Here is a 26,828-nt window from a genome sequence, read left to right as displayed (position 1 = left end):
TCTTTAGACATCTGTGTATGTGTATGCACTGTCGAAGGGAGGGTGGTGTTACAGTATTTTGAGTGTGTCAGATTGACATTTCGACTTCAAGCTTAAACTTACACATGAAAAAGGAATAACTGGAATTATTGATTCACTGCTTGGACTATAGAGATTGCAGAAATATTGAAAATTTCACTGATGGTCTTCAGTTGCTGTATATTGTGAGACATAGTTGGGTTTTGTTATTTATTTATTTATTTATTTCTTTATTTATTTTTAAGCTGTAAGAAGCTATTTTGTGGATGATACCAAATTGAGGAGTTGTTAAAATGCCAGAGGGCAGGGCTGCTATTCAGAGGGACGTCAGCAGGTCTTCAGACACCTCCATCCTGGGAGGTGATCAACTTGACTGGGTACAGCCCAGCCAAACTGATCTCATTAGACCTGCTCTGAGCAGGTGTTGAACTAAATGATCTCTGGAAATAGGTCCCAGTTGAAATTACAACTCTGTGATTCTATTGCTAGAGGCCTGGGTTGGCATTCCTTCTTGTTCATGCATTAGATTGCTGCACTTTTGACATCTGTGGGAATGTTTTCAGGGTGAAACTCATCTCCTGGCAATCTGTGATTGCAGAGTCTTCAGTTGCCTGCTCTGCTTGTGTTTTTTAGCTTGCTTTTTTGCTGTTTCAGAGCCGTGCGTTCAGCATTTCCGTCCGGTTTGGATAAACTGGTTGCTGAAATCACAGCCAGTTCTTGAACCACCTGCTATACTCTGTATTTAGCACTCCCTGCTCTGTGCTGCTGCTTCTCCCCTCTCCTGGGAGCTGTATCACTTACATAAACTGTTCTGTGTATGTGCTGCCTTTCCCTTGGGCCTGGTGCTTTGCTCAAGACTGGACCCTTTCATACACATTTGCACTGTTACTTTCCTCCCTGTACTCCTGGCATGGGGACAGGAATGAAATGGAAATGGCAAGAACATCCCTGTCTTGGTGACTCTCAACTCTCATGTCTGCTTTGGAGATGAAGAGACACAGGCGATAGGAATGAACTGCTGTTCTGGTGTGGAGCATGTAGAAAATATGGCCTGGCTGCTTCCATTAAGGTTCCTTATCTTTTCTGGGGACCCAGATGTTGCCACTTACACACTTCCTAATCCCTTCTGTGCACTATATGAGTTTCTGTTGCTCCCCAAGTCATCTGATTTTGGTTTGCTTTTTGTCTGAATGTCATCTTTAGTTCCTGCATGGTGGTGTGATTTTGACTTAAGCAAATGGTGTATTCCCCATAAAACCTTTTTGCTAGTTCACCTGGCACTGTGTTTTCTGAGAATTATGCATACCAGACCATCATCCATCTTTTCAGACATTAAAAAAAAAAAAAAAAGTGCCATTTTCCTGTAAGGAAAAACTTTATTGCTTTGCCGAGGAAATAATCAATGGTTCTTGCAGCTCTTGCTTCTTCTCTGTGCTGCTTCTCTCAGCATGTTCAGAGCCTCAAGCAGGAGAGCATTTCTGTCTGAATCCTCGTTGCTCCCATTTCTCTTTCAGGATCAGGATGCTTTCCCTTGGGTGACTTACTGAAACCAACCCTTTCTCCTACAGGGGACTCATGGTTGTCTGAATCTTCAGCTGTGGCTGCCTATAACCCCCATCTTCTCCCTCTCCCTTCCGTGTGTCAGGTCACATCTCTTCAACGTCATATCTGAGAGACTCAAAATCCTTGCCTGGAGTGGTTTTCCCAAACTACTGTACAGTGAGAGAAATTGGGTAGACAGCAAGGCAGCGGAGGAGGGAGAAATAAATGTGATGGTGGGGAATAGGAGGAAAGAAGTCCCCTGAGGACTGAACAGCATGCGAGAGAGGTCAGCCCAGTCCTGAGGCACAAAACATTAGCTGATGCCTTCATCCAGTCCTGAGTAGAGGTGGACTTCAGATATGTTGTTGTGTGTGTGATTAAGTGGAAATTACATAATGCTTTCCAAACCATCGCCATTTGGGAGAGCTGCAGACATAAGGATTTCCTGACAAATTCAGGTTCTTTGGGTTTCAAGTCATCTCTCTCCTGTCACGTGTTTCTAACAGGTACCCGAAATATCCTCTGCGATGGAACAAACATTTCCTTAAGTATATGCTTCTTATAGGCTGGCAAATAAAATAGGCTGCTTAGAGCAGGTAATATTTACCTGACATTTTGTGATGCCGATGGAAAGACTTCAAGAAAGCTTCTAGAAAGAATAGGTCATTTTTAATGCACACAGTTCTGCACCCAGTGCGGAATAAATCAATAGTTGACCTTGTTCTAGGAGATAAAGAAGAGTTAATAGCTGATCTGAAATCCCACAGTTGCCTAGGTACCAGTGATTGTTATTTGTCTGTATTTACTTTGTGCAAATAGAATATGGCATCAGTCAGTAATGCAAGGAGCTTTAGAAGAGTCTGTTTCTTAGTTTAAACAATTGGCAGGATAGCCAACTGGGAAGGTACATTTAAAAGGGGGAAGCATTAATATAAAGCATTCAGCAAAATCATCCTGATGGCCACAAAGGCGTGATTCCAGGTCGTGGAAGTGTGGTACTATAAAGCAATCTGCATGCCACACAGGGAGGATGAAGAGGAAGAGCGAATGAAGTAGCAGCGAATGTAATTACTTAAGCAAAGAATTAGGTAGGAAAGAAAATGCACTAAATCTCTGGGATATTGGTGATGTAATTGCAAAGGAGAAAGTGTCAGTTATTTACATGCAAAGAACAAAGGTCTAAGAAGGGATAGGTCCAGTACAAAATCAGTATTTTAAAATTAAAAACAGAATATTTGCATAGTACTTGCTTTGTTTGTAATGTAATAGGAAGTATTCTTACCATATCTGGTTTTGTACATAATTTATAATGAAGGAGGATGAGATAGTGCTTGCTAATATTTATTAAAAAAAAAAAAGCAACAACAAAAAAGCCAAGCAAGCAAGCATTAACAGATAGATAAGGTATGCCCAAGGACAGCAGCCATACCAATAAACTCTTCTATTCGTTAATATTAATTTTTAACCAATTTCTGTAAGCTAGGGGAATTGGAGAGGACTGAATTCAATATTTGGAACAAGGGGGTGATTCAAAAAGCTGCACGCTAATTATCTGAATGTTCATCCAATGTAAAAATAATTTTGGAAAGTATTAGAAAACATTAGAATCTGAAGAAAGAGTTTACTGTCATTCAGTATGACTTTTCTGTAAGGTAATGTATCTTTCTAACACATTTTGTCTCTTTTGCCAAGATTGTGCAAAACAATATCGAGATACTGGAACATTGCTTGAGCAGTTGAATTAATTTGTGTGACCAGTTTTTTATTTAAAACAAGAGCATAGAAGAGAACATGTCAGAGAGGTTAAAAAAATCTTTAATGGTACATCATGTAAAGTCATGCTTACTGGGGACACATCAGTGATCAGAAGTGCTTCTAGTGTAGGTTTCCCCAAGGGTCCATTTCAGTCTTCTTCAGTATCTGTATCAACCCATGGAGATAGTGCTATTCAAACCTTGCCTGTGAGATTTATCTTTTAAAATACAAAGTGCATGTGTATGTATACATGTGTACGTGTATTTATTTGAGGAGGAGGAAGATTAGCTTACTGTTAGAGAATGACTCGAAATGAATGGTCAACTGATAAATCCAATAAGAAATCTAGTATGACTATGTTAGATGCAGTTTAGTGCTGGGTACTGTGTATTTGGGTATGAGCTCTGCTTGTAGGATAGAAGTTTTTAGTTGGAAAACGCTGATTTGAGAGAGAACTGGTGATCATTGAAGATTACTGCTTCAGTAATGCAAAAGGCACTCTTGGGTTGAAGGAGGGATGTGGTCTTGCTCATGTTCGAAGTCGAAAAGACTGCACAATTTTGTTCACTTCTGAGTTCAGCTTGGGATCATAAAAATAACTGATGGCTTTGAAGATGAATGGCTTTTGAGGTGTGTAAGGTGTTGGGTTCATTTATTCAGCCTCGACCTCAAAAAGAGGTTGGAAGATGACTAGGTTGTGCTGTGCAGGTGCTTACGCATGGTTGATACCGATTAATAGGGGTTTTAGATCTTATTTGCAGTCATAACAAGATTTTCCAGCTGGAAGCTAGGAGTTATCACAATTAACCTTGAAATAAGAGGATAAATTCTTAGTCATTTAGGGTGATTTAAACAATGGAGCAGCTTACTGGGGAGTGAAGGAGTTGCTCCCAGTGCTAAAAACAAGCTAGCCCGTATTTCCGAAGTGTTCTTATCTAGTTTTTGAGGGACAACTTGTGTGTGAAAGGTCTCTGACACAGTGACAGTCTCCTTAACTGCTAGCAGGCTGCTCCCTTCCTTAATGGACTATGTAAGCAGAAGAAAATCTGATGTTTCTATCAGCACATTCCCAATCCTTTCAGCTTTGTGCTCTGATGGTGTCTGTGATTGTACCTCATCACCGATACCTTCAGTCCTTCCTTCTTTGGCTTCCAGAAGCAGTTTGCCTCTCAGTGTAAAACTGAGATAATGTGGTCAGCTCTGATGCCCTTCAAGTCTGCTGGGGAAGATGGAGGCTGGGTTGGATTGCTGAAAGAGGAATATCCATCTGCTCTTTGGCTAAATCATGAATTTCCTCCACAAATAAAAGAAAAGTGAATTGTTTTGGCGGTTCATGCAGGCATCTGTGTACTAAATCCTACTTATCTGTTGTAGGAGCAAGAGTGCAAGTAGTCAGAAGTGATTTTGCTCAGAATTTGCCTAGGTGAAATGCTTTCAAGTGCTCACATATCTTCTCCTGTTATTAAAAATGAGAGAAAAAAAAAGTATAAGGTAAAAATAAGGACCATGTTGAGGACGACTGTAGGTGAAGGTGGGATAGCAGTGTGAAGGGTGTGAAATCTCAGGCTCTGGCTTCAAATGGCATTGCTTTTTTCTTTTTAGTACAACATCTTGTCTACCTTATGTCATAGCTTCTACCTGTAGCTTGTTAATTGCTTCTGTTGGGGAAACCTCATCAGCTCAGCACAGGTGACAAAGGGAGCTTTATGTAATCCAAAAAACTCAACTCTGAGAGCTCTGTAATGGATATTCTTGGAAGGTTTTGCAACCTGAAAGTCTCGGCTTCTTGGCCCTCTGCATTTCCTAAAATGTATCAATGGGTATAATTTCTCATCTAACCTTCTTCTGGTGTCAAGAGTGCAAAACACCTCTATGAGCCTACGCTTTCAAGCTGAAAAGTTGACAGTGAGTCTTTCTGCCAGTAAATGGATTTGAATCCACAAGTAATTCATGGTACACAACTATTGACAATGTCAGAAAACTACTCACTAGGTATTAAGGTAGGCAAATAGTACGATGGAGCAAGAATAATAGAAAAGATCTGGAAAGGGTTGCTGCTTTTTGGTTAAATTGAACATTTGAAGGAGAAAATCTGTCTTTCGGGTGTTGAGATGGATTTCAGCTTCTTTAGTCTCTGTCTAGTACTGACTCCTAATTACATGTAATTGAGTCCTGTGTGACAGCACTGCAGAACAGGAGTTCTGACATGAAGAAACCTCTTTATGACAACTCTTGTCCCTAGGTCTTCCTGCAGTAAGACAGCAGCAGGCCTTTGCTTCTGCTGATTAATCTGAGTAGTGTTAGAAAGGCTGTTTATCCTGATGTTTCACCAGTGCAGTTCCTGGAGTCACCTTCTGTGACTGAATGGTGGTGCGCTCAGCACTGCTTGAGCATCATGCTCTGTCTGAATGGCCACACGAGGGACCACAGTGCTCCTCTACAGAAATACATGTGCCACAGCAGCTGTCATGGACTATTGGACTGTCAAATAAGGATCTTGACGAGTCCTCTCAAACCCATCTTCGGGTCTCTGCTGCTTCTGTGGGTGCAGTTCCAGACAGAGATGTTCTCAGCTGAAAGACATCCCATCAAGTGAGGAGCTGAGGCAAGGGCACTCACTGCAGCAGGGACCCCTCCCGCATACAAAGGGCTCTTGCTTGTGCACCTCGGGCTTGAGGACCTGAAATTATTTCCTACATAAGTAATTGGTTTCTTGGTGATGTTGAACTTCTAGTGAAGTTTAGACCTTCACTGAAAATGGACTGTTGGGTATCTTCTGGGTTTAGGTACTTTACTGTACTCATCTCTCAGTGAATTACATAGCTGCTTGGGCATAGAAGAATCTGTTGTAGCAGTTGGAGGTTGTCACATAGTGGCTTATGTTACCTTTTGATTGTTCCATAACTTACAGAGAATTCACCTTATAATCCCTCTTGCTGGCTTCTATAGGGTTAAGTTATTTGTCTGGCACATTTTGGAGCTGGTTTCTGAAAGCTCTAGACAGGCAGAGGAGGTAGGGCCAGCTGGAACAGAGCCCGCAGGAGGGGCCCTACCAAACTGTCAGTGCCTTGGAAGGCAAAAGCTCTCTGGTGCCAGATCTCTCAAATTTATTATATGTAATGTAGTTATGGCCTCTGCTGGAAAAATCTGCTGCCTTCATGTCATCTGGGTAGAAAGAAGCACACAGCATGCATGCTCCTCCTTTCACAATGCCCTTGCTTTATGAGGTGCATCAACTTCAAGCAAGAAAATTGGTTTCTGTTCATAGCTGTTGTCTGTTAATACCCCTTAAAACTGTAATCTCCAACAGCCCTTGCCACTGTAGAAAAGATTATTCTAATTCATCTGCTTTCCTGAAAAACAACTGAACACATGTGCAAGATCACTTCAGGGTGTGGAGGACTAAGACACAACAAGATTCTGGAGTCGTATGCCATAGCGTGATTGAAAGCGTGTGTGTACATATATACATACCTGACATATGGTTGAGATATGTGCTTATATATCTCACACACAGCCAGTTCATGGAGAAGGCTTCTTGTGACCTGATGTGTAGCAGGGTGATGTGCTGGTCTCTCAGTCACATAATAAGCTGTTGAAGTCATGATGAAGAATGATGTTTGAGATGTGTAGTTCTATTATGCTTTCTTTAGAGGCTCAGAATTTTGTTTCCACTGCTGTTCTGCTGGGTTGTAAATAGACATTCATGGTAATAATTGAGCGAAAGAATCAAGTCTGTGAGCGCAGTGATTCATGCCTTCAAGGTCAGAGATTAGAGGGTTAGTCCCCATCATGGATGACATAAGCACGGGTCTTGTTTTGTTTGGCTAAAGCCACTGTCTGCTGTAAAACACAAACATGCCTGTATGCATGATTTTAAAAAATTAATAGGGGGGCATTTGGTGTGATCGTTGTTTTTAGATGGTCTGGCTTATCTGTACAGAATTTGTAACCTTTTGCAAGGAGCTCTTAAAACTTCCATTGTTTGCAGTAGGTTGTTGACATTGGTAGGGGAAGCACCATCAGAGAACAAAGTGCCTTTTTATGTTCCACTAAATTAGATTCAGCTTTGAAGGAGATATAAACTGTTAAAATGAACTAGTTCTTTTTTCCTGCTTTCATTCTCCAGGAAAATTCTGGCACACAACCAAAAAATGAAAGCCTCCAGTCCTGGACCTGCTGTAACCGTTTGCAGCAGTAAGGACAAGAGCTGCCAGAGCAGCTGTGGCAACAGCTGCAGCAGAGTCTTGGATAGCCCAGCACACGTCCTGCTGCCTCATGGCCTCACTGCTTTCTTCCAAGGAATCTCACAGAGCACAAAACCTCTCCAGCAGGCCTCAGCAGTTAGCTGCTGATGTCCTAGTTTCTTCCCTCTTGCTTCATCAAACACAACTTACGTGGTAAAGCGGTGAGGTGGCCACAGCCCGCTGTAGGCTTCACTTACATTCAGCGTTACCTCCAGCTTTTTGCCAGCCCTTAGGAATTAAATGCACAAGACAAGGTTTCCTGTTGGTGTGGAAACTCTGAGCAGTGAGTTTGGCCGATTGGGGCTGGCAAGCAGCTCTGGCAGCAATACCCAAGTATCCAGGCCCAGCTGGGTGTGGAGAAAGGGGAAGATGGCAAAGCATAATTGTGCACCAGAAGCTGCACAGTTTGTTCTCTTTTAAGACAACTCTAATGAAGAAGAAACCAGTGATTTTTGATGGCTCTGAAGTTTCTGAAAATAATTTGGCATTGTGTTTATCAAGAGCCCGGCTGTTTCAGCATGTGTGGCAAGGCTAGACAGCTGAGCTGATGTGGCAGGGACGGATTCCACTCTTGGGCTGAGCATTTTCAGCTTTCCGTCCTCTGTTGTTTCTCAAAGCCTTTACACTCCATGACCCTTTGAACCAGTTCTGACCAGTAAACCATCAAAAAATGTGTTACTCATTCCATTTGTTGGGCTACTCTTCGTGGAATTGGTGGGCTGTATCAGTTGATACACGAGTGAAAATGAGAACTAGGGCCAGCTCTTGGAAGCTGGTGAGCCGGGCAGGAAGGTGGAAAGAGGAAGGCAGGAAGGATGAAGGAATGGGAGCAGCCCTTTGGCAGCTGTAAGCTGTCAGATTGGTTCAGCCTGTCTTGTAACTGCTCTGAAACACTTGTAGTTTATCAGGAAAGCAGTCGTGACTGATTTCTTTCATGGCAGTGCCCAAGTAACAAAGACAACAAAAAGCAATCAATGGCTAATCTCCTTTATAGACAAGCCACACACCAAGCATGGGATAGAAATAGAAAATGTATTTTAGCTGTGATTGGCACAGCAGTGGTCAAAAGAGGATCCAGCATGGATCAAGCCTAGCTGTTGAGATGTTGAGGCTTAAAGGAAGATGCAGTCGCTGCTCACGTTTACGTTAACATTATCAAACTTTGTGTAACGTAAGATATTATGCATTCAATTGTTCTGGAGATGAATAGAAGATCAAGTATTGTCCTTACACAATAGAACAGTAAAAACAACATCTGTGATCCAGCATTTGTAAAAAGAATACAACTATCTCCTTTTAAGAATGGAAGATGGAAGCAGACATAAACTATAGCTAAAATTGTTGGAAGAGTTTCATTTGCATAAAGACGATTGAAAGGACTTAATAGCTTTTTACTGCTTTACATATCCAAAGCTTCTCTTTAGTCATCATGGCTTACTGTTGCAAATGTTCCACGTCTGCAAATCTGGACACAAATCTTTCAAGCAGGGCACTCAGAAAATAAGCATTATACCCACTTGACTCGATATGGAAATGTTGATTAAAAAAAAAAAAAAAAAAGACAAATATCACTTTGCGTGGTGAGAAAACAGAAGGATGCTGGTCCCTAGAGGTGGTGCTCATCATCTTTCCTAACTGTAGAACCATCCTTTCTTCTTTTGTTGTCTGTTCTTTCATTTCCTACACCCTTTAAAACTTCTGCAGGTGATGAGATGGAAAACTGTGATGTTGAAATCTTTTGTAAAGAACAGGGTAGGAAAAATGCTTAAATTCTAGAGACATACATTGCTTTCAAACCAATTATGACTCTTCCATATGTGTGTTCCTGAGAATGAGATCTTGGGCCTGTCTTTCTGGAGAACAAACTTTTGGAAATACAGCATTTCTAGTGGAGTATTGTGGGGCTCTGTTGAAGTAGTAATGCCTTACAAACAGATAACTGGTTTGAATGTGACCAGTTCAATAGCAGCACTAAAATGTGTTCCCAGCTAAAGGATGTGATCTGTATATGGTTTCACAGTGCGGAAGCCTTTTTAACTTGTAGTTCTTTTTTTCCTCAGTTTTGGTCTGTGCAGGGACCAGCTGGAATCCCTAAAACTCTTCTGGAGATCTTTCTTCAGGCTTTTGTGAGGAAAAAAACTTGTGTCTGTGGCCAAGAGGATCTGCATGTCACAAGCTGGAAGAATTGAGTCACATCACTGCAATTTGTATATGTGTATATGCTAGGAATGGAAATATTCTCACCTCCCTTCTTATGTTTAGCCATCCCCAAAAAATTACCTGAAATGGATTGACAAAAATAAATCTTTCTTTTCCCCTTGTCTCTTTGCAGCAATTTGGCAAAATCCTTGATGTAGAGATAATCTTTAATGAGCGCGGCTCCAAGGTAAGTCCTGTTTCTGTACTCGCTTCTCACGTTTTGATTGCACAGAGTAAAAGGCAGTTCGTTGCCTAGAGAATATACTGTGTAGGGATCACCAGGAATTAGTGTGATGGGGGAAGGGAAAAGCTATCCTGGGGACTGTCTCCTGTTCCCTCTGACTCCAGACTCTGAGCATGGTCATTTCTGGGCAGCATGTATGAATGCTCCTGGATGCTCCCATCTGTAATAAGGGATCAGGTTCCCAATCTTTCGAACAAACAGGGAGTCACTTGAGCCTTCATAACAACCCCTTCTCATTGCCCTGGCAATGGGTGCCCTGTGGGGAAGGCAGAGTAAATTAAATCAGTGTCACATGAAGGGAGCTGGTAAAGAAAAAAAAAAATATATATATATATATGTATTTATAAAATAATAATAATAAAGAAACAAAGGCTGACCACCCTGCCCCCCCCTCCCCCCACCTGAAACCACATCTTCATTGCATTAAAATATTCCCCTAGAATAAGTGTAATATCTAACACGTGGAAGGATCTTGCTTATTCTCTTTTGTAGACTTGCTCATATTTCTGAGAAGCTGACCTTTCACATTTGAGATATTTGATACTTAATAAAAGCATCCCAATTCCCCTTGTCCTGCCCCTGTGGAACTCTCCCTATTGAATTTGCACTTGAACACCTGTCTTCATTCTTAAAATGTATTAAGAGGGAGGTTTTGTTGAGAGCCAGTAGTAATTTATTTCTTTCAAAATGAAATTTCAGATGTTGCTCAGGTCAGTTGCAGAGAGATTCAGTGATCTTTGTCCTAATTGGCAGTTGGTTCTCATCATGTAACCAGTGTCACCACAATGACAAATTGATGTGATTCTCTCTCTGCCCAGGAGGTTCAGCACTGGAATAGCAGGGAATTTTGCAGGTCAGGAGCAAGGTGCATTGCCAAAGCTCTATGGGGGAAGCTTGCACAGTGCATGTCTATACTCTGCTTGACTTAATCAATGCTAAGATTCCCATTTTCAATTAAAACAAAACTTCCCTACTCCCCACGTACACGTGTGTGCACATGTGTGCATGCACACAAGAGATTTTGAAGTTGCAATTCAGCTAAGCAGTTTCAGTTTAGAGCTTGTGTGTCTGTCTCCTGGATTTGAGGTTCACTATCTTAACGTGGCCTCTTTGCTTTAACGTATCTTCTGGGGTCTGTTCATGTTCAGAGCCCTCTGCAAATTCAACCCGTGTTCCCCAAGATGCATTGTGAAATTCTTCAGTCTCTGTGATACCTGGAAACCAGAAAGCAGTTGATCTGCCTACAAAGTAAATGAGATTCGGCTCTTTCCCTTTCCATGCTTAGTTTGTGCTTAAAACCCCACCACCAAACATGGTATTTCTTATTTCTTTTTGTTGTTTTAATAAAGCAGTCTGCAAGAGTAAATGCCTTTATGGCTTAGTTAGAGAGCTTTATCCCTTTGGGGATAAAAATCTATACGCTTTACCAAAACAATCAGCTATGCTGAGTTTGTAAATATTTATTCTGCTCTCTGCTGTTCTTCTGATATTTATAGGCCAGAGCTGTCTGCGAGTTAGTCTCAATTTTGGTCATTTCTGTTTGGCTTTGGGAATAGCCTCTGGCCTCTATCAAAATCCCTATTTTTTTTTGGACGTAAGTGCAAAAGAAAGAACAAAAATAACTGGCCTGACAAAGTGCTGAGCTCTATCCCTCATCTTCGTCTACCTGTGCTTTCCAGCACAATGTTTTCTTCTCTGCACGTGAACTTCACTCTTGCTTTGCCATCCATACAGCCCTATATAGACACCCACCGCTGCCCTTTTCCTTCTAGGCAACACTAACATTGGAGACTTTCTGTGAAGACCTGATTTATCATTATGAAAGATATTTTCTTCTGCAGTTGTTAAAGATCAAGGCTTCTGGTTTTCAGTTAAAACAAAAATAGTTGCTGAAGAGTTCCTTGACCAATTTTATTCCAAACCCTTAATAAACATACAAAAAAATAAAGCGATCCAAAGAGATGTTCTTCCAGTCCATGACCATGCAGTTTTCTACTGCTTTTTTTGGTCATCTTACAGCAAAAAGCAGTTGCAGAGCTGATAGCTAATGTGAGGGATGGGGCAGAATCTGAACAGAATGAGAAAACACTCAACAAATAATTTTGTGGTACCCCTGCATCCTTCTCAAGCTAAAATAATCGGTGTTTTAAAAGAATGTGAGATTATTCCTGCTTAGCATGAAAATGGGAGGCCCCAGTGTTTGAGTGGGGTGTAGCTGCACGAAGCACCTGGTATTCACATAATAATGGAAAAGCAACAGTCTGGTGATCTGATGGTGAAGCAAAGGAAACGGATCTTTCTGGAGGCCGCTCACTCACTCTTGGGTTCTTCCTCCACCTTAGGAAAAAAAAAATCTGAATGCATTTTCCTGCCCTGTGGTTTCCATTCTAATCTAATGATATGAAACCTCTCTCTTCTTCTCCTCCTCCTCTCTTTTGGGAATCCGAAAGCAGATGCTCCTGCTGCCTGCCTTGTGCTGTGTTCTCAATGCTCCCTCCCCTTCCCTGGGTTCCTAAGGGTGTAGAGTTTTGTGTGTATCTTTTGTCAACATTTAAAAGGTACAAGTGAATCCCAAACTGCCCACCCAGGCTACGATGGCCCTGAGCAGCTCTTTGTCCCAGGGCCTGTTCCAGTGATGGCGGGCAGGAGGGCCCGCATGGAGGAGAGCTGCAGTTGGTAATCTGCCTTTTGAATCCATCTGAGATGACCAGGCAGTGTTCTTCCACAGCCGTAGTGGTGTGCCTGAGGGAACCATACCAGACAGACTGTGTGTTCGGGGTCTCTGCATTTCAGAAGTTTGTAAGAGCAGTGCGTGCACGTCACAGCCACCTCATGCCTCAGGTTCTTGTGCTTGGCTTAGGAAGTGTTATTTGTTGTCTTTCCGTATCACGGCAGTCTAGGAGGCAGCTAATAATTAGTTTTGCTGATTCTTCTCTGAAAGCAATGTGAATGATTGTTCCCTAACTCGATTTCTGCCTGGATTCAATCTATTTAGTAGGATTATGTGGGTAGACTTCACACCAATGCTGTTTAGCTACATTGGAAACAAGATACAAACTCGAAACATCTGTTGAATTTCATTTAGTTCTTTCTTTAGATTGTATGACAGAATGACATTAGTCTTCCCTCAATTTATTTATTACTTTTTGCTTGCTTTCGGGAAGCTATCGGTTTGCTCCAGTTGTACTGTGTGCCTTTACAATTCTAGTTCTGACCCATATAAATAAATGCCTAGAAATAGCATTCTGCTCATGGTTGCAATTCGCCATGCGCTTCACTGAACCATGAGTAAAACACCTCCAGAGGAAGCTGAGAGATGGGATTCCCACACCTCTGGTTGTGGAGCTGCGCTGTAGATGCATATTTTGGCACTGCTGTGCTGAACTGAACAAATGGACATATTTGCAGAATTAATGCATTCTGCCCTAGTAGCACTTGAAATGAGAAGCCCATGACATCCATAAAGCTGCAGGGGAGGGGAATCCCAGCTCTCTGCTCCATGCTGTCTGCTGGGTGGCATTCTGAGATGTGGCCTCAATGGCATTCAGATACCAAGAGCACATAAGCACACAACAAAACCTTGGCTGAAGAAGGGGCATGTTTTGGGTTTCTGTGTGGTAAGAGTCGTGTTAGTGCAGACTGAAAGCCTAGATTTCAGGGTTACCTTCCAGTTAGAAAGCCCAAGTCGATAAAAAAGGAGAGTGGTCTCTGAATTCTTGTTTAGGAGTCAAGTGTCAAAGTGCAGTATCTTTTTCAATAATTGTGTGTATAGTTGCTTACATCTGGTCTTCACAAGGGGAATGCATGTGTTTAGTGGGTGAAAATCCTTAAATACATCTGTACTAACTAGAAAATCGTATAGAAAGCTGTATGGAAACACATAAATCTTGCTTGCTGTTAACTGCAGGCTAAGATAAGGATATTTAGGTTCTAATAACTCTGCCTAAAAGATTGTATGCTTGCATGCATGTTTATTTCTTCGAGTGGAGTAGATAGTTTGAGTTAGCTGCTGCAATTCTGGACCTAGTTCACGCCCAAGGAAATAGATACACTCTCTTGTTACAGAGGTAACAGTTTTCATTCTAATACTATTTTTATAATTTTTGTTCAGATGTCATCAGCTGAGCTAGAAATTCAGATGTTACTAACACAGAGGTTTAAATACAAGGTGCCAGCCAGTGTCACTTTCTTAGGTCAACAAATTTATAATACTGGTGGCTTGAAGAGAGATGTGACCTTTGTCCCTTAGTCTCAGTTTGCTCAATTACAGTGTAATGCCATGGCTACCTTCAACTCCTTGATCATAAACAAGTGAATTAAAATTGGTCCACACCCTGTAAACTGGTTTACTTCAATTTGAGTAATTAAGGTTGAAGTTGATGGCCTGATATCACAAAGCCCCTATGGGACAGAGCACCTTCGTGGTGGTGCTCATTTCATTGGGCAGGGAGTTGCTAAATTAGCCAAGATGTGGGGGAGTGGATTTAAAAACCATAATAAAAAAATGATCTGAGAGAGGGAGAGTTTGATATTAAGCCAGCAGAAGATAAGCTCTCATTTCTCTTGTTTTTAGCTAGATACATTCCTGCATCTGGTTCACTAGGTAGTCCAAGTCGATGGTCAGGGCCTTTAATTTCATGACACGCTCAGGAGTCGTATGGGGAACTGGAAGGGCTGCTGAAGTGATGGCAGCTTTGGTTTACACTGGTTCTCTCACCAGTTTGAAGTGTGTGCATGTAACTCAGGTAAGGTGTGCTTCTGAATTGTGGGCTGTGCTCCTGTTGGTGCATCCCAGTCCTGCTCATCTCAGGTGGATTACACTGAAACCCTCCTCCGCTCTCAAATGCCTCGGAAACAGGTAGCCTAAACTTATGTCCCTTGGCCATTTCTTCAGGCTCCCAAAAGTTGGTTTACATATGTGGGGAAGGGGAAGGGGGAATATATAATCTGTTCAAAAACAAGCACAGCAGTAGAGGAAGGCAAAGCCCATTGCTGGCTGCGTGCTCTGTGGGGGTACAAGGCAAAGACTCTGCTGCTGAGGTGACTGTCTAAACTCCATGACAAATGAAGGGTTAACAATGCATGGATTTCAAGGGGCTCTGTTTAGTTTCCTTTGTTTTTATTTTATTTTTTTTTTTGTTTTATTTTTTGTTTTTTTCTTTTTTTTGTTGTTTTTTTGTTTAATTTCTGTGTTCTGGCCACACCCAGGAGAACCGTCTGCTTTTGATTTCTCCCTTTACGGTTACATGGTAAATTTTCTTTCTCATTCTTCAGAGATGGAAACGTTCAAATACTCTCTCTATACATTTATTTATTTATTTATTTTTGACACTGCTCATCATGTTGCTTGTTATTTATTGCAGAGTCTGAGGCCAGACTAAAAGGGTGACAGTTACTCGGTCTCTTCAGGCCCTTTGAATAAACCTTTGGGTAAAAGGGGGCTTAGGCTGGTCCTGCAAATTGCTCAGAAGTTCTGAAAATGTTTGCTGGGGTTATTCAGTGCCCGCTGGGTGCATTGAGGCTTACGTTTATTTTCTGCTTGGGAAAAGTTCCCGGCATTTGTTGGTGGAGGGGAAATGTTGAAAAAATCAACCTTATTATTCTAACAGCTTTATTAAACTCAAGGTATTTGTATAAATTCTATCTAGATACGTTAAGTCATCTTTTTTTTTTTTTTTAACCCAGGATTGCATCTTCCCTTCCTCTGGCTGCATGCATAGTACCGTGGGGCAAACCAGTACCTGCTATAGGTCTGAGCTAGCAGACATTGGTCATCTGCCTCCTGTTCTTGTTTTTTTCTTTGTGGTTCAGACAACCTTGGGAGGGAAAACGGAGAATGCTTTGTTGTATATGTTTCTAGGTACAAATTAATCCCTATTCTTTGCAGGTCATCTGTAAGAAGGAATTTAAAATACATGTATAATTTTTCTTCCCCGCATCAAAAATGTGTATTTAACTGCTGATTTTCAAACCTGGAAATAATAGAAATGTCAAGCATGGCTCACTTATTTTTCCTGATGAAAATTTGAATGTCTTAAGAGTTGCATTAAGAAGACTAACCAAACGGGCACAAATATTGACTCTATCATAGTCGACTATGTAAAGTGTTAATTCAGCATTGATGTTAAATGGTTTTCAACAAAGAGTTGCATAAGCTAAAGATTGATCTGTGAATAATAAAAAATCTAGTTAATTAGGTATGTTGTTCAGAATCAAATCAACTCTGTTTTAATTCACGTTGTTAATTATTCCTATCTAGTCTGCATGTGGATTGCACCCTACCTTGATTTAACTTACTAAAAATACTGAAAATTCCAAGTCACTTTAAATGTATTTGATGGTAATGTTTTGAAGTCCCTTACAGACTTCATTAATTGAGAATAAATGTGAATTTAAATGGTCTTAATTTGGTTCTAGTCTGCACAGGCTAATGTCTAAAAAATTACCTTCCCTCTGTTCTCCAGCTTTCAGTTCACAGAATCACAGAAGACATAAATCGTGCTCAGGCTCTGCAGGATTTTCTAGAACAAACAAAAATTTTCATGTCAAAAGAGAAGAGGGAAATAGAGATTGCTGTCGCAGTCTTTTCCTCCCCTCCTCCTCAGACCTTTTTAAAGGTGCTTTTTTCCCCATTATATCGAACAGAGGGAAACGCGTTACTCTATTTCTCAGTCTCCCCTTTCTCTGTAAGGGTTCTTTGAAGCAGATACAATACACTGTCCCTTCATAATCAGCTTTGTTATTATACCACCCCCCAGTTCCCTGCAACCTCTTACAGAGTTGCGTGTGGTTGGACTGATTTATTGGCCCTGATCTCTTGTAGCTCTGATTTTAATTCATTGCAACTGAAAGCATTCGTTGTTCTGAAAAAAGCAACAGTTTGTTATTGTATAGCCATTTATTTCCTTCAAGTGGAGAAAAGAAATTATCCGAAGTTTTAGATTAGAGACTTGGCACCCAAAAGGGAGAGCTCTTATTGGTTTCAGTGTGACGTTATTGGGATATCCAAGTTTGGGTTTTTTTGTTTGTTTGTTTTTATTACTGCTGTTCCTGAGAGAGGAAAAAGAAAAAAAGAAAGGCTACATCCCATTTTACATTTTACAAACACGTAACAGTTTTGTGCTGGAAGCCTAGCTGTGGATGATAAAGGCCAGCATATGCAAGGTGGCTTCTTAAGACTAGTGTGGTGCAGCTCTTTAAAAACCACTCAGAGTGATGGCTTGCTTGTGTCTTGTTGCTAACAGTACCTAGAAGTCAAGATGGTATTTTTTGAGTATCCACGTATCCCGACCCTGAACTTCATGGAGAGGCTGCCAGGCTAGCGTGCCATTTCCCTGACAAGGCATAGCTTGCAATTGATCAGCTTAGCCACTGCTCTGCTTACTATCAGGAGTTTCCATTGCGTTGGATGCAGACTTTGGTCTTCCTGCTTTTGCATTAAACTGGGATTTGCTTTATAATAAGCCATAGAAGTCATTTCTCCTCCTGTTCTTCAGGTACCCTGAAAGCAAAACGCAGGCAAGTTTTCAGCTTGGCCCTGCTCTCTGCAATGGCATGAAAATTATCTCCTCCTAATTGTCTGTGGTAGGGCACCATTTCCTACAAGCTAAATTCCTAATCCCCTTAGTCATAGATCTGCTTGACTGTCAGAGCACTCACCTCCGTGGAAGTGAGCATGTTTTCCACTGCCCTTGTATCCAGCTGCTTGAGTTGGTGGCCATGTGAGCGTGTAGGACAGAAGCATTGCATGTGTCGTACTAGACTAGGTGAATCTAAATCATTGGTACGTAGTCCCTTAGCTTGTTGCTATGAGCTTTGTAATGTGTCTAGGTAGAGATCACCACCCATGGAACGGAGGTTGCCATCTTAGAACAAAGCGAAGTAAGAGGGGTGGCAGTCTCTGAAGGAGGGAACAGTAGGCCAGAAGAGCCAGAAAAACCCTCTTTTTACCAATAGGTCTGTGTTGAGGTTTTCAGCAGGTCCAACATGGCACAGGTAGGAAAGTATGGAAACAAGAACAACGTTAATTGCTCTAAATCATTACGTTGAGTGATGTTCTTCTCCTGATGCTACCTGGAAGCCCTCCTTTCTCTCAGGGCCCCATGCATTATTAGGGAAGTCATAGGCGTAGAAGTAGACGTGAGCTGTGCCCTGAAGAGCTTGCAAGGGATGCTTTACAAACAGTCCTTCCTCTCAGCCGTTCTCCAAGGTAGGTGATTATTAATGTGTCCGTTTTACAGGTGGGAAAAGCAAAGTTCAGTGTTCGAATTGCCCAAAGCTTCGCAGAATTCCCGATGCCAGGAACTCAGATGGCAGTGAATGTTCAAGAGATCAAAGTGCTGTGCTGTCCTGTCCTGTGCCCAGGGCAGGCAGCGGGCTCAGCACTGCGTGCGTTTGCTGTCAGGGACAGGACCTAACTCGCTGCCTATGCCAGTTCTTTGACAAGAAAAAAACAAAAAAAACAACAACAAAAAAAAACCAAACCAAAAACAGCAACAAAAAAAACCACCTTAAAACAAAACAAATTGTCTCGAGTAACTTGGTACTTCTTTTTTGGTCTGGCCTCAATTGCTTTTATGTTTTCTTTTTTTAATTACTCTTATTATTCTTATTATGATTACAGTTCCTTTTGTTTTATTGAATTTTAATTTCTTTCATTTATGAAACATGCATGAACCAACAATGTGACTCTAGGAGGTTATTGCTGAGTTGTGCTGATGTCGATTTCATACTGTGATATTTTTTCTCTATTTACCTAGAGATCAGTATTTCAATATATAACGATGTGCATGTTTTCCCCCCTTCTCCCGCTGCATGCAGGGATTCGGGTTCGTAACTTTCGAGAATAGTGCTGATGCAGACAGGGCCAGGGAGAAATTACACGGCACCGTGGTAGAGGGCCGTAAAATCGAGGTGCATGTCTTCAGTAATTCAATTTCTTCTTTATATTTATTCTTTTGATTTCTTTTTGTGTCTTGCCTCACTTATTTCACATTTGGATCCCAGTCTCGTGTGTGCGTGTGTGTTTGTGTCTGTGTCCTTCACCTCCCTGCACTGAAATGTATACAAGTTTTACACCCCTTTACGAAATATTTTTATCGTTGTTTTGGGTATTCTTCTTTTCCGTTTCCTTTTTTATTGAGTTTTTTTTTTTTCTTCTTCTTTTTTTTCCCCACCCACTCCAAATTTTTGCCCTTCTGCTGTCTTGATTTTTTCCTTTGCTTCAGTTTGCGAGGCTCCGGTCTCCCGTTATCAGGCCTGAACGACACTAACTGAAAGAGTACTGTCCGACTTGTAACTCTGTGCCTGCACAGAGAGCAGGGGGCCAGCCAGTCTCCTCTCTTTCCTCGAGGCCAGTTCTCCTCCACACAAGCGTGAGATGATGGGCAGGGAGGTGGGGGGCAGCGAGGCTGCAACGCTCCTGGCTCTCATGTGAGCCCTAGACGGGTGCGATGGGGTGATTTTGGGCGGCCGGCGGGGCCGTCGATGCGGGGTAGGCCCAGAGCTGGCCAATTTGGTGATCCACCATGGTGAAGGCTAACTGGCTCTTCCTTCTCTCCCTCTTTCTTGAAAACAAGCAAACAAACAAAAGTACAAATATTTGAACGAATATGAAAACAAAAAAACAAAAGCCGCCGTTTTGAGTAAGATGTCTGCATATTTTGCTTTTTTTGTTTTTGTTTTGTTTTGTTTTTTGTTGTTTTTTTTTTTATTTCCCTTTTCGATGGTCTAGCGTTTAGGGCCCTTCACTTGACTCACTCTTTCCATGGTAACTATACACAATGCTGGCGATGGTACGAGTTGGCGGTAAGTGAAACGAAAGCGCTAGAGAAGAAGCTTTTTTTTTTTAATTTTTCTTAAAATTACAAAAAAAAACAAAATTAAGAAAGAAAAAATCCATCTGCCATCTCACATTAACACAACGAAATGTGATTTGACTTGTTGTCCCCACCCACCTCCTTCCCCCCTCTCCCCCTTTTATTTTCAATGCTGTTGAGTAATGCCGCCTGGACTTTGGATGTACATATCGTTTTGTAGCAGTCTGAGCTGTTTGATTACTGACTTCATGGTGATTTTCCCCCTGCACATCTTACTCAGAGTTACTGAACTCCAGTTTGGCTGGTTTTTATTAATGCACTCATTTCCTCTTCTCTCTCTCCTGCCCCTTCTTTCTGCCGCTCTGAGACCTGTTTGTAGCTGTTCCTTTCCTCTACCTTTTTTTTTTTTTCTTTTTTCTTTTTTTTTTTTTTTTTTCCACTCTCCCAGTTTATTTCTTTACTCGGTTAAATGCAGCTGTTGGTCTCTTTGCTGACTGGTGGTTTCTGATCAGTTCTGGCAATTTTTCCTTTAAGTGCTTGTGTTGCACTTTGCTGTAGCAGCTGATTTCAGGCACTCGCTCCATCTTAATGATTGTCTGTGAGACCCTATCTCCTCTCTCCTCCCTCCCCACCCTTTGAATCAATTGTGTTTTTTTTCTTTCTTTTATCTGTGTGTAACTGCATGCTCTCAGTCTCATCATTGTTGTTTCCCATTCTTTCTTTTTAAATGTGAAATGTTTCAATTGTTTTGGGGCTCAAACGAGAGTAAATGTAGTTCCAGATTCCCCACCTTGCATACACTCACCTTTCTTTAAGTCTCAAGGGCCCAGAGCAGCTTTTATTCTTATAGTATTTTTTTCTCAACCTGGATTCCCATTTGGTAGATGTTTTGGATAAATTATTGATGTTGGATAAAGACTTTCGCCCTCTTTGCAAGAACTCTGAGGCTGTCTGACGCAGGGCTGCAGTAACTTGGCTTCCAAACTGGTCCATCTTTTCTTTGTCAGCACCATCTCTGTGGTAACACCCCACTTGCTTGAGCAATCAAACCGCTTGGAACGATGCAGAGCTCTGTAAAGAGGGTGGAGGGCACAATAAACAACAACAGTGAAAGACCCATCTCTACTGCTATCCGTTTATTCTCTTTATTTGGGAAAAAAATAATTTGGAAAAAGACTTAAATGTGATGGGGAGCAAGTCAGTGAACGCAGTCTGTCCAGACACTTTGTGACTTGCCCAAATCTCAAACCATGGCAGTTCAGATCTTAAGCTGATAGGCTGCAGGTTAATGTTTTTCTACCTCAAACCTGGCTGTGATCTGTGGGCCCCAATCCAGTGGTGAGCTTGAGGAACAAATCAGCTTGTGCATCACCTGCCTCACTTGCCTGTCCTGGGCTGCAGCTGTGAGCACCAAATATTTTGCCCTTCAGAAGGACGAGCTGATGGTAACCATGCACCAGGGGGTGCCAGGGTGTCTGAGAATCTGCACTTTACTCTTGTTGGCCTTCTGTTTAATGCATAATTTTAAGTGCCATGTTTAGCTGTAACATTTAAAATTAAATGGCAATTGTTAAAAGTAATTTTAAAACTGCATTCTTGTAAAATTAGTTATTTGATTTTTTTTGCTCAGAAAAGTATAGTGTGTATGTGTGCGCGTGTGTGTGTATGTGTGTGTGTGTGTGTGTGTGTGTGTGATATCAGAGTTTTCCATCATTTTCCCTAATGCCCTCTGCTTCCTTCCCTCTCCTCCCCGTCCCCTTTTTGCTTGTAGGTTAACAACGCCACAGCACGAGTGATGACCAATAAGAAGATGGTCACGCCATATGCGAATGGTAAGAGAGACTGTTTGTACTGGTGATGAGCTGAAAGGTTAGAAGAAAGACTAAGGTTTCCTGGTGAGGGAAGGTCATGGGCTCTCATCAGGACCTCCCCAGCTGAAAAAAAAACAACCCAGACTCTCTCCCCAAAAAGGGAAGTGATTCCCGAGCTCTAATCTACAGCTTGATACTTCAGTGTAACTGTACAAGTTTATGAAGGAATACCATTTTTCAGGTGGAGAAGTTGGGGCAGAGAGGAGTGGTGATGTGCCCAGTATTGCCAAGCTAGGAAGGGAACCCAAGGTCTGATGTTTCACCTGCCACTGCTGCAAGCTGGTGCTGTGCCTGCGGTGGGCTGACCGTCGCTTAAATACCTGAATACAAATGGAGTATCACTTAGGTTACATAGCTGGATATATCTCAGCTCAAGTTCTAGCAGCAAAAGTGCAAGTGTCCCCAAGCAGCTGGGAAAATAGAGGCACTGGGCTATTTGTATGTTCCCTTGTTACAGGCTGTGTCTGGCATTCAGTCGTTTTCCAACAAACCTGAATAGAGAATGACCAAGTTGTTTGGGCAATGAAGAGTCCTGTTTTACTGGGCTGTCTAGGTTCTCCTGTCTGTGCAGTGATTTTACTGCGTGGGCACATATATAGCATTAAAAAGTCATTCTTCTCCTGACTGAACTGAATGCTGCTTTGATAAACATTTTGAAACTGAATCTTAGTCCTGAACCAGGCAGGAAAAATTCTTCTTGTCTTGAAAAGCGGGAAGCTATGCATAGGTAGTTGCTAGTGCAAGAATCCATTCTAATTACAACCTAAGATTCAGAAACGAGAAAATAAGGATTTTATTTGTGGCTCTGCTGCTGAGTTGTTGTGTGGCTCTTGACAAATCACATAGTTGGGTTTTTTTTTTGGTTACTGAACTGAGGAAGCAGGGACAGGCAGAAAGACTGGGATTCTGGCTTTTAGTATTTGAAAGGAATTAGGAAATCTTATAGTGAACGGCAGTACAGCCATGTTACATTGGCATGAGAGGAAGGGTAGAAATTGTGCATGGCTGTTTGGTATCAAAACCTGTCTTACATAAAAATGACTTGTGAAATGTGGTAACAGATAGGAATATTGTGCTTTAACAGTCAGCAGTGTTTGCTTTAAAGGTGTGCAAAGGACTCGTTATTAGGCCAGGTGTAAGACATGCTAACGAGTGGTGGTACAACCATTTCTGTATCGTGGGACTGATCCTAGTCTGTTATTGCCATCACTCGCATTACTGTTTGCTAGTAAGGTGTGCAGCGCAGGACAGTGTGCCCAGACTCACAGAGGGAGCGTGCATTGCATCTCATTGGTTCAGATGAGGGAATGGTGTTGATGGGCTGCGCCTCACACAATTGTTCGTGTGGTTTCTAGGCTGGGTAGGAGTGGAGAAAGTGTAGTGTGTGTATCAGGACTCCTAAAGCAAGACAGAGGAAAGATAGGAATCTATTCCAATAGAAATGCTTGCGTGATTGCTAGCTGAGCTAAGTCTTTCCTCCTCTTTCCACACCAGCCCAGATCATGCTGTTACCTTTACACCCATCTTGTGTGCCCAGAGAGAGAGATGATGGACATGGCAGATGGGTTTCTAGATCTGACTGGGGAACATGCTCTTCTTCACTCCCCTTCTACAGTGGCAGGCCAGTGGTGGCTCCTTTAAGCATTATTCTCCTGTGTGTTTTGTGTTGATGACTTCAGTTCTTGCCGATTATCCAGATGATATTAAAACCAATTCTCTGGGAAGGCTTTCATCTGAAAAGGAACGTAAAGGTGATAGGAAACTCTAAAATAACACGGAGAGGAGCAAATGTGAGATGAGGAGAGTGAATTGCTTTTTTTGCGATGCAGTCAGGCAATCCGGTTAGTGAGGAAATCTCAATCACTGTTGCTTTGTAGATCTCTAGCAAATATGACAGAGCGGTGATTTGAGAATTTAAAGGTGTAAATTGACTTCCCTGTGGTTTCAGAGAGGTTTTGGATCCACGGCATTCGACATGAATGCGTGGAGGAGCTGACAGCACGGTTCGCACAGGGAATGTGGAGCTGCGCGGTGCTTGTGGCGAGTGTGTGTCTGAGGCAGTTGGCATTCCCTCAGTGCCCTCCTGCAGGTCAGCTGGCGTTTGGCTATTCCCGTCAGTACAGCAACCTACACCTAGACCTCGATGTTAGAAAAAAAGCAGTTGGCCTCCATCTACACCAAGGGGGATTGTGGTGAAGCAGAAATTGGAAAGAGCTGCTGCTGCATGTGAAGCTGGGGCGCATGCACGAGACCGTTCCCCGTACCCACGCTGCCTGCTCCTTCTCTTGGTGTAGATTCTGGCATTCACTGCAGTCTTTGTTGTTTCAGGTTGGAAGTTGAGTCCTGTGGTTGGAGCGGTGTACGGCCCTGAGTTATATGCAGGTAGAGCTTCAGCAGACACTTCCACTTCTGCCATTTAACTGCAGTGGTGTTTGTTTATGTTCTCAATTTGCTGTTTCTTTATAACCTTTTTACGTTTTTTTTTTTTTTTTTTTTTTTTTTTTTTTTTTTTTATTCTTTTTAAAATTAAATTAGCGTCCAGCTTTCAAGCAGATGTCTCGCTGGGCAATGACGCCGCAGTGCCCCTGTCAGGAAGGGGGGGTATTAACACTTACATTCCTTTAATCAGTAAGTAGCCCCCATTGGCCCCTCTCTTGTTATTGTGCTTGAGTTAACTATGACCTGTTTCCCTTCTTTTCTCCGGTCTGTATAATATATACTTGAAAGGATGGGTCTTGTCGGGAATGAGTTCACCTATAGCCCAAGTATGCTGCGCAGTGGCTGTAACCCGTTCATCTGCAGTGTTTCTGTAACTGTGAATGGGTTCATCTATGTGACGAGGAGGCTGCAGACCAAGGGGAGGGTGTGTGCAAGGAATAGGCCATTCCCTTTCCCTCCACCCCTTTGGAAACAAAGAAACCAAACGGACAATTCCTAAAGTACATATTATACAAGCTGTCAGGGCCCCTTGGTGTGCACCCGGGCGCACGCCGGGTTGGGTTCATGCTTCTCCACTTGTCCCTCTGGGTATGTACTCATGACGTGTCTGCAGATGCCTCTAGGGCTTCACGTCATTCCATGGTGAGCCAGCATCGAGTGTAATGAAATTAAATGAAGAGGGGCTCTCAGTAAGCTGGCACTTTATGGGAAGTTTCTGCTGCTGTTATATGGGCTATCTTGTCTTTCAGGCTTTAAAATGAACATACAGAGGATTGGGTGGCAAAGAGTGGGAGGGGAAAGGAGGGAAGAGACTGATGTAAGTTGATTGACTTTAAGGGCCTCTTGACAAATTATTTTAAAGAGCCTCTGCAGTTTTGGAAGAGCCGCCTGCTATATTGATAGTAACTCTCTGCGCTTCTCGGACTCTAACCAGACTGCATGGCGGTGTCAGAGGGGGGGATTTGGACCCTGTTTGTGGTGGGTGAGGCATGCCAATGCATTAACCTCTTGCATGCCAAACCTCTCTGCAACCCCTCCTCCCCGAAAGGCCATGGTGTAGCAGGACGTATGTATACGATGCTTGCTGGGTTAGAAGCATGCCCCTCCGCAGGATTGATGCAAAACATCCCACCGCTGCGGAGCTCTTGTGTCACTTTGTTTGAAGCAGGCGGTTGTTCCCTGGGCAGGAGCTGGGATCCTTTTCACCTTCTCCCTTGTCTGTCTTTACAGTTCCAGGCTTCCCCTATCCAACTGCAGCCACCACAGCAGCCGCGTTTCGGGGAGCCCACCTGAGGGGCCGAGGAAGGACGGTTTATGGGGCAGTCCGGGCAGTACCTCCTACAGCCATCCCTGCCTACCCAGGGTAAGCACTGGTCACAAGAGCAGAGTGCTCTGCACAACCGTGTCAAATAATGGGTTGGCTAACAAAAATGTAACTAAAATTGTCTGGATGGTGAGAGTCAGGGTATTTGCTTAGCGCCAGAGCGTTCTGCATTCGATGGCATCCAATGGGGGCAGTCCTAAATTTTGCCATGTGAAGTTCTTGCCTGAGAGAATTTTCAGTACTTGCAGCAGCCTAAAGTGCTGATGTACTCCTTCTCAGAATTTCTCGATTTATCTTCTGGTATTTGTCATCCATTGATTCAATACATTGCACCACTACTGAGAAGGACAAAAAGACGGGTCTAAGATGTCCCAAAAAGTTCCAACTCTCTGCACTCCTTTTGTGGTTTTCTTGCCCAGGAATGAGGAATATTATCTCTTACCTTCATGCCTCACCATCTGGCAGTAGGACAAAGAAGAGCCAGCTACCCACAATGGATTTGCTTTCTTTGTTGGAGACAGTTTAAAAAGGTTTAAAACAAAGATTAATCAAGTCCATTAATTGGAAGTTGGGAGAGTTTGGGATACAGTGAGAACAAAAGTGCAGCGTTCTTCTAACTGTTGTATGAAGCATTGCTGAATTCGCAGCCTCAGCACGCTTCTCTGTCCTCTGACTTTACACTAGCAATGCAGTGGAAGAGATTCTGTTACAAAACAATATTCTGCTGTTCAGAAGCAGAAAGAACCGGTTTGGTATGTGTGTGTTTTCCTTTGTTTTTTTTTGGTTGGTTGGTTAAGTGTGATGGAAAGACAGAGATCACAAATCCCTTCCGAGTTCCGAGTCCTTTTATTGGTTCTGATTTTGAGGATGCTTTGTTCGTATTGTCTCTCTAGAATTTTATTGGCCATATTTTCAGATAGGTCTCTCAGAAAGGAATAGGAGCAAATCCTTCAACACAGAGAATGGGCTGATCTTTTTTTTTTTTTTTTCCCCCTCTCAGACTAGCTTCAAAAGGGAAGAAATTAAGCTATAAATCTTTTTATTAGAAGGGAGGAGGAAGCTACACACATTAACAAAAGGAGTTGGCCTGATACAGATAAGCTTGTATTATGATCTGTAGCAAATGAAGTGGAGAGAGCTTCTGTGGTCCTTCCTTACTGTTGTCCTGTCTGATATTTAAAGTGGAGCTGAAGGAAGCAAGGTGCAGTGGTCTAAGCTTTGCTCTCAGACAAATCTAGCAATGTTTGTATTTAATTTACCCAAACACTTTAATTGAAACCTCCTCAGAACATTTAGGCGTTTGAATGGAGTGGTCTTTTGAGCTCTTAGATCTATCTTTTTGCCACCTCCTTTAATTCATATGTGACATCC

The 26,828-nt window shown here is 42.3% G+C and overlaps 1 protein-coding gene across 1 annotated transcript in view; it reads left to right on the top strand.

Moving 5' to 3' along the window:
* The window catches only part of RBFOX2 (RNA binding fox-1 homolog 2), a gene marked incomplete at both ends in the record, with an annotated part of 157,413 nt that overhangs the window by 116,513 nt on the left and 14,072 nt on the right, over positions 1 to 26,828 (top strand). The window contains 6 exons of the mRNA XM_079546770.1: positions 9,895 to 9,948; positions 18,826 to 18,918; positions 21,595 to 21,655; positions 24,023 to 24,076; positions 24,230 to 24,322; positions 25,364 to 25,496. Coding sequence (XP_079402896.1) covers positions 9,895 to 9,948; positions 18,826 to 18,918; positions 21,595 to 21,655; positions 24,023 to 24,076; positions 24,230 to 24,322; positions 25,364 to 25,496 — 488 coding nt within the window. The remainder of the gene's footprint in view (positions 1 to 9,894; positions 9,949 to 18,825; positions 18,919 to 21,594; positions 21,656 to 24,022; positions 24,077 to 24,229; positions 24,323 to 25,363; positions 25,497 to 26,828) is intronic.

The sequence above is a fragment of the Tetrao urogallus genome (assembly GCF_951394365.1).
Source record: "Tetrao urogallus genome assembly, chromosome: 1".
In the NCBI taxonomy this organism is placed as follows: domain Eukaryota; kingdom Metazoa; phylum Chordata; class Aves; order Galliformes; family Phasianidae; genus Tetrao; species Tetrao urogallus.
The sequence above is the reverse complement of the archived record's forward strand: the minus strand, read 5'-3'. Positions and strand labels throughout refer to the sequence as shown.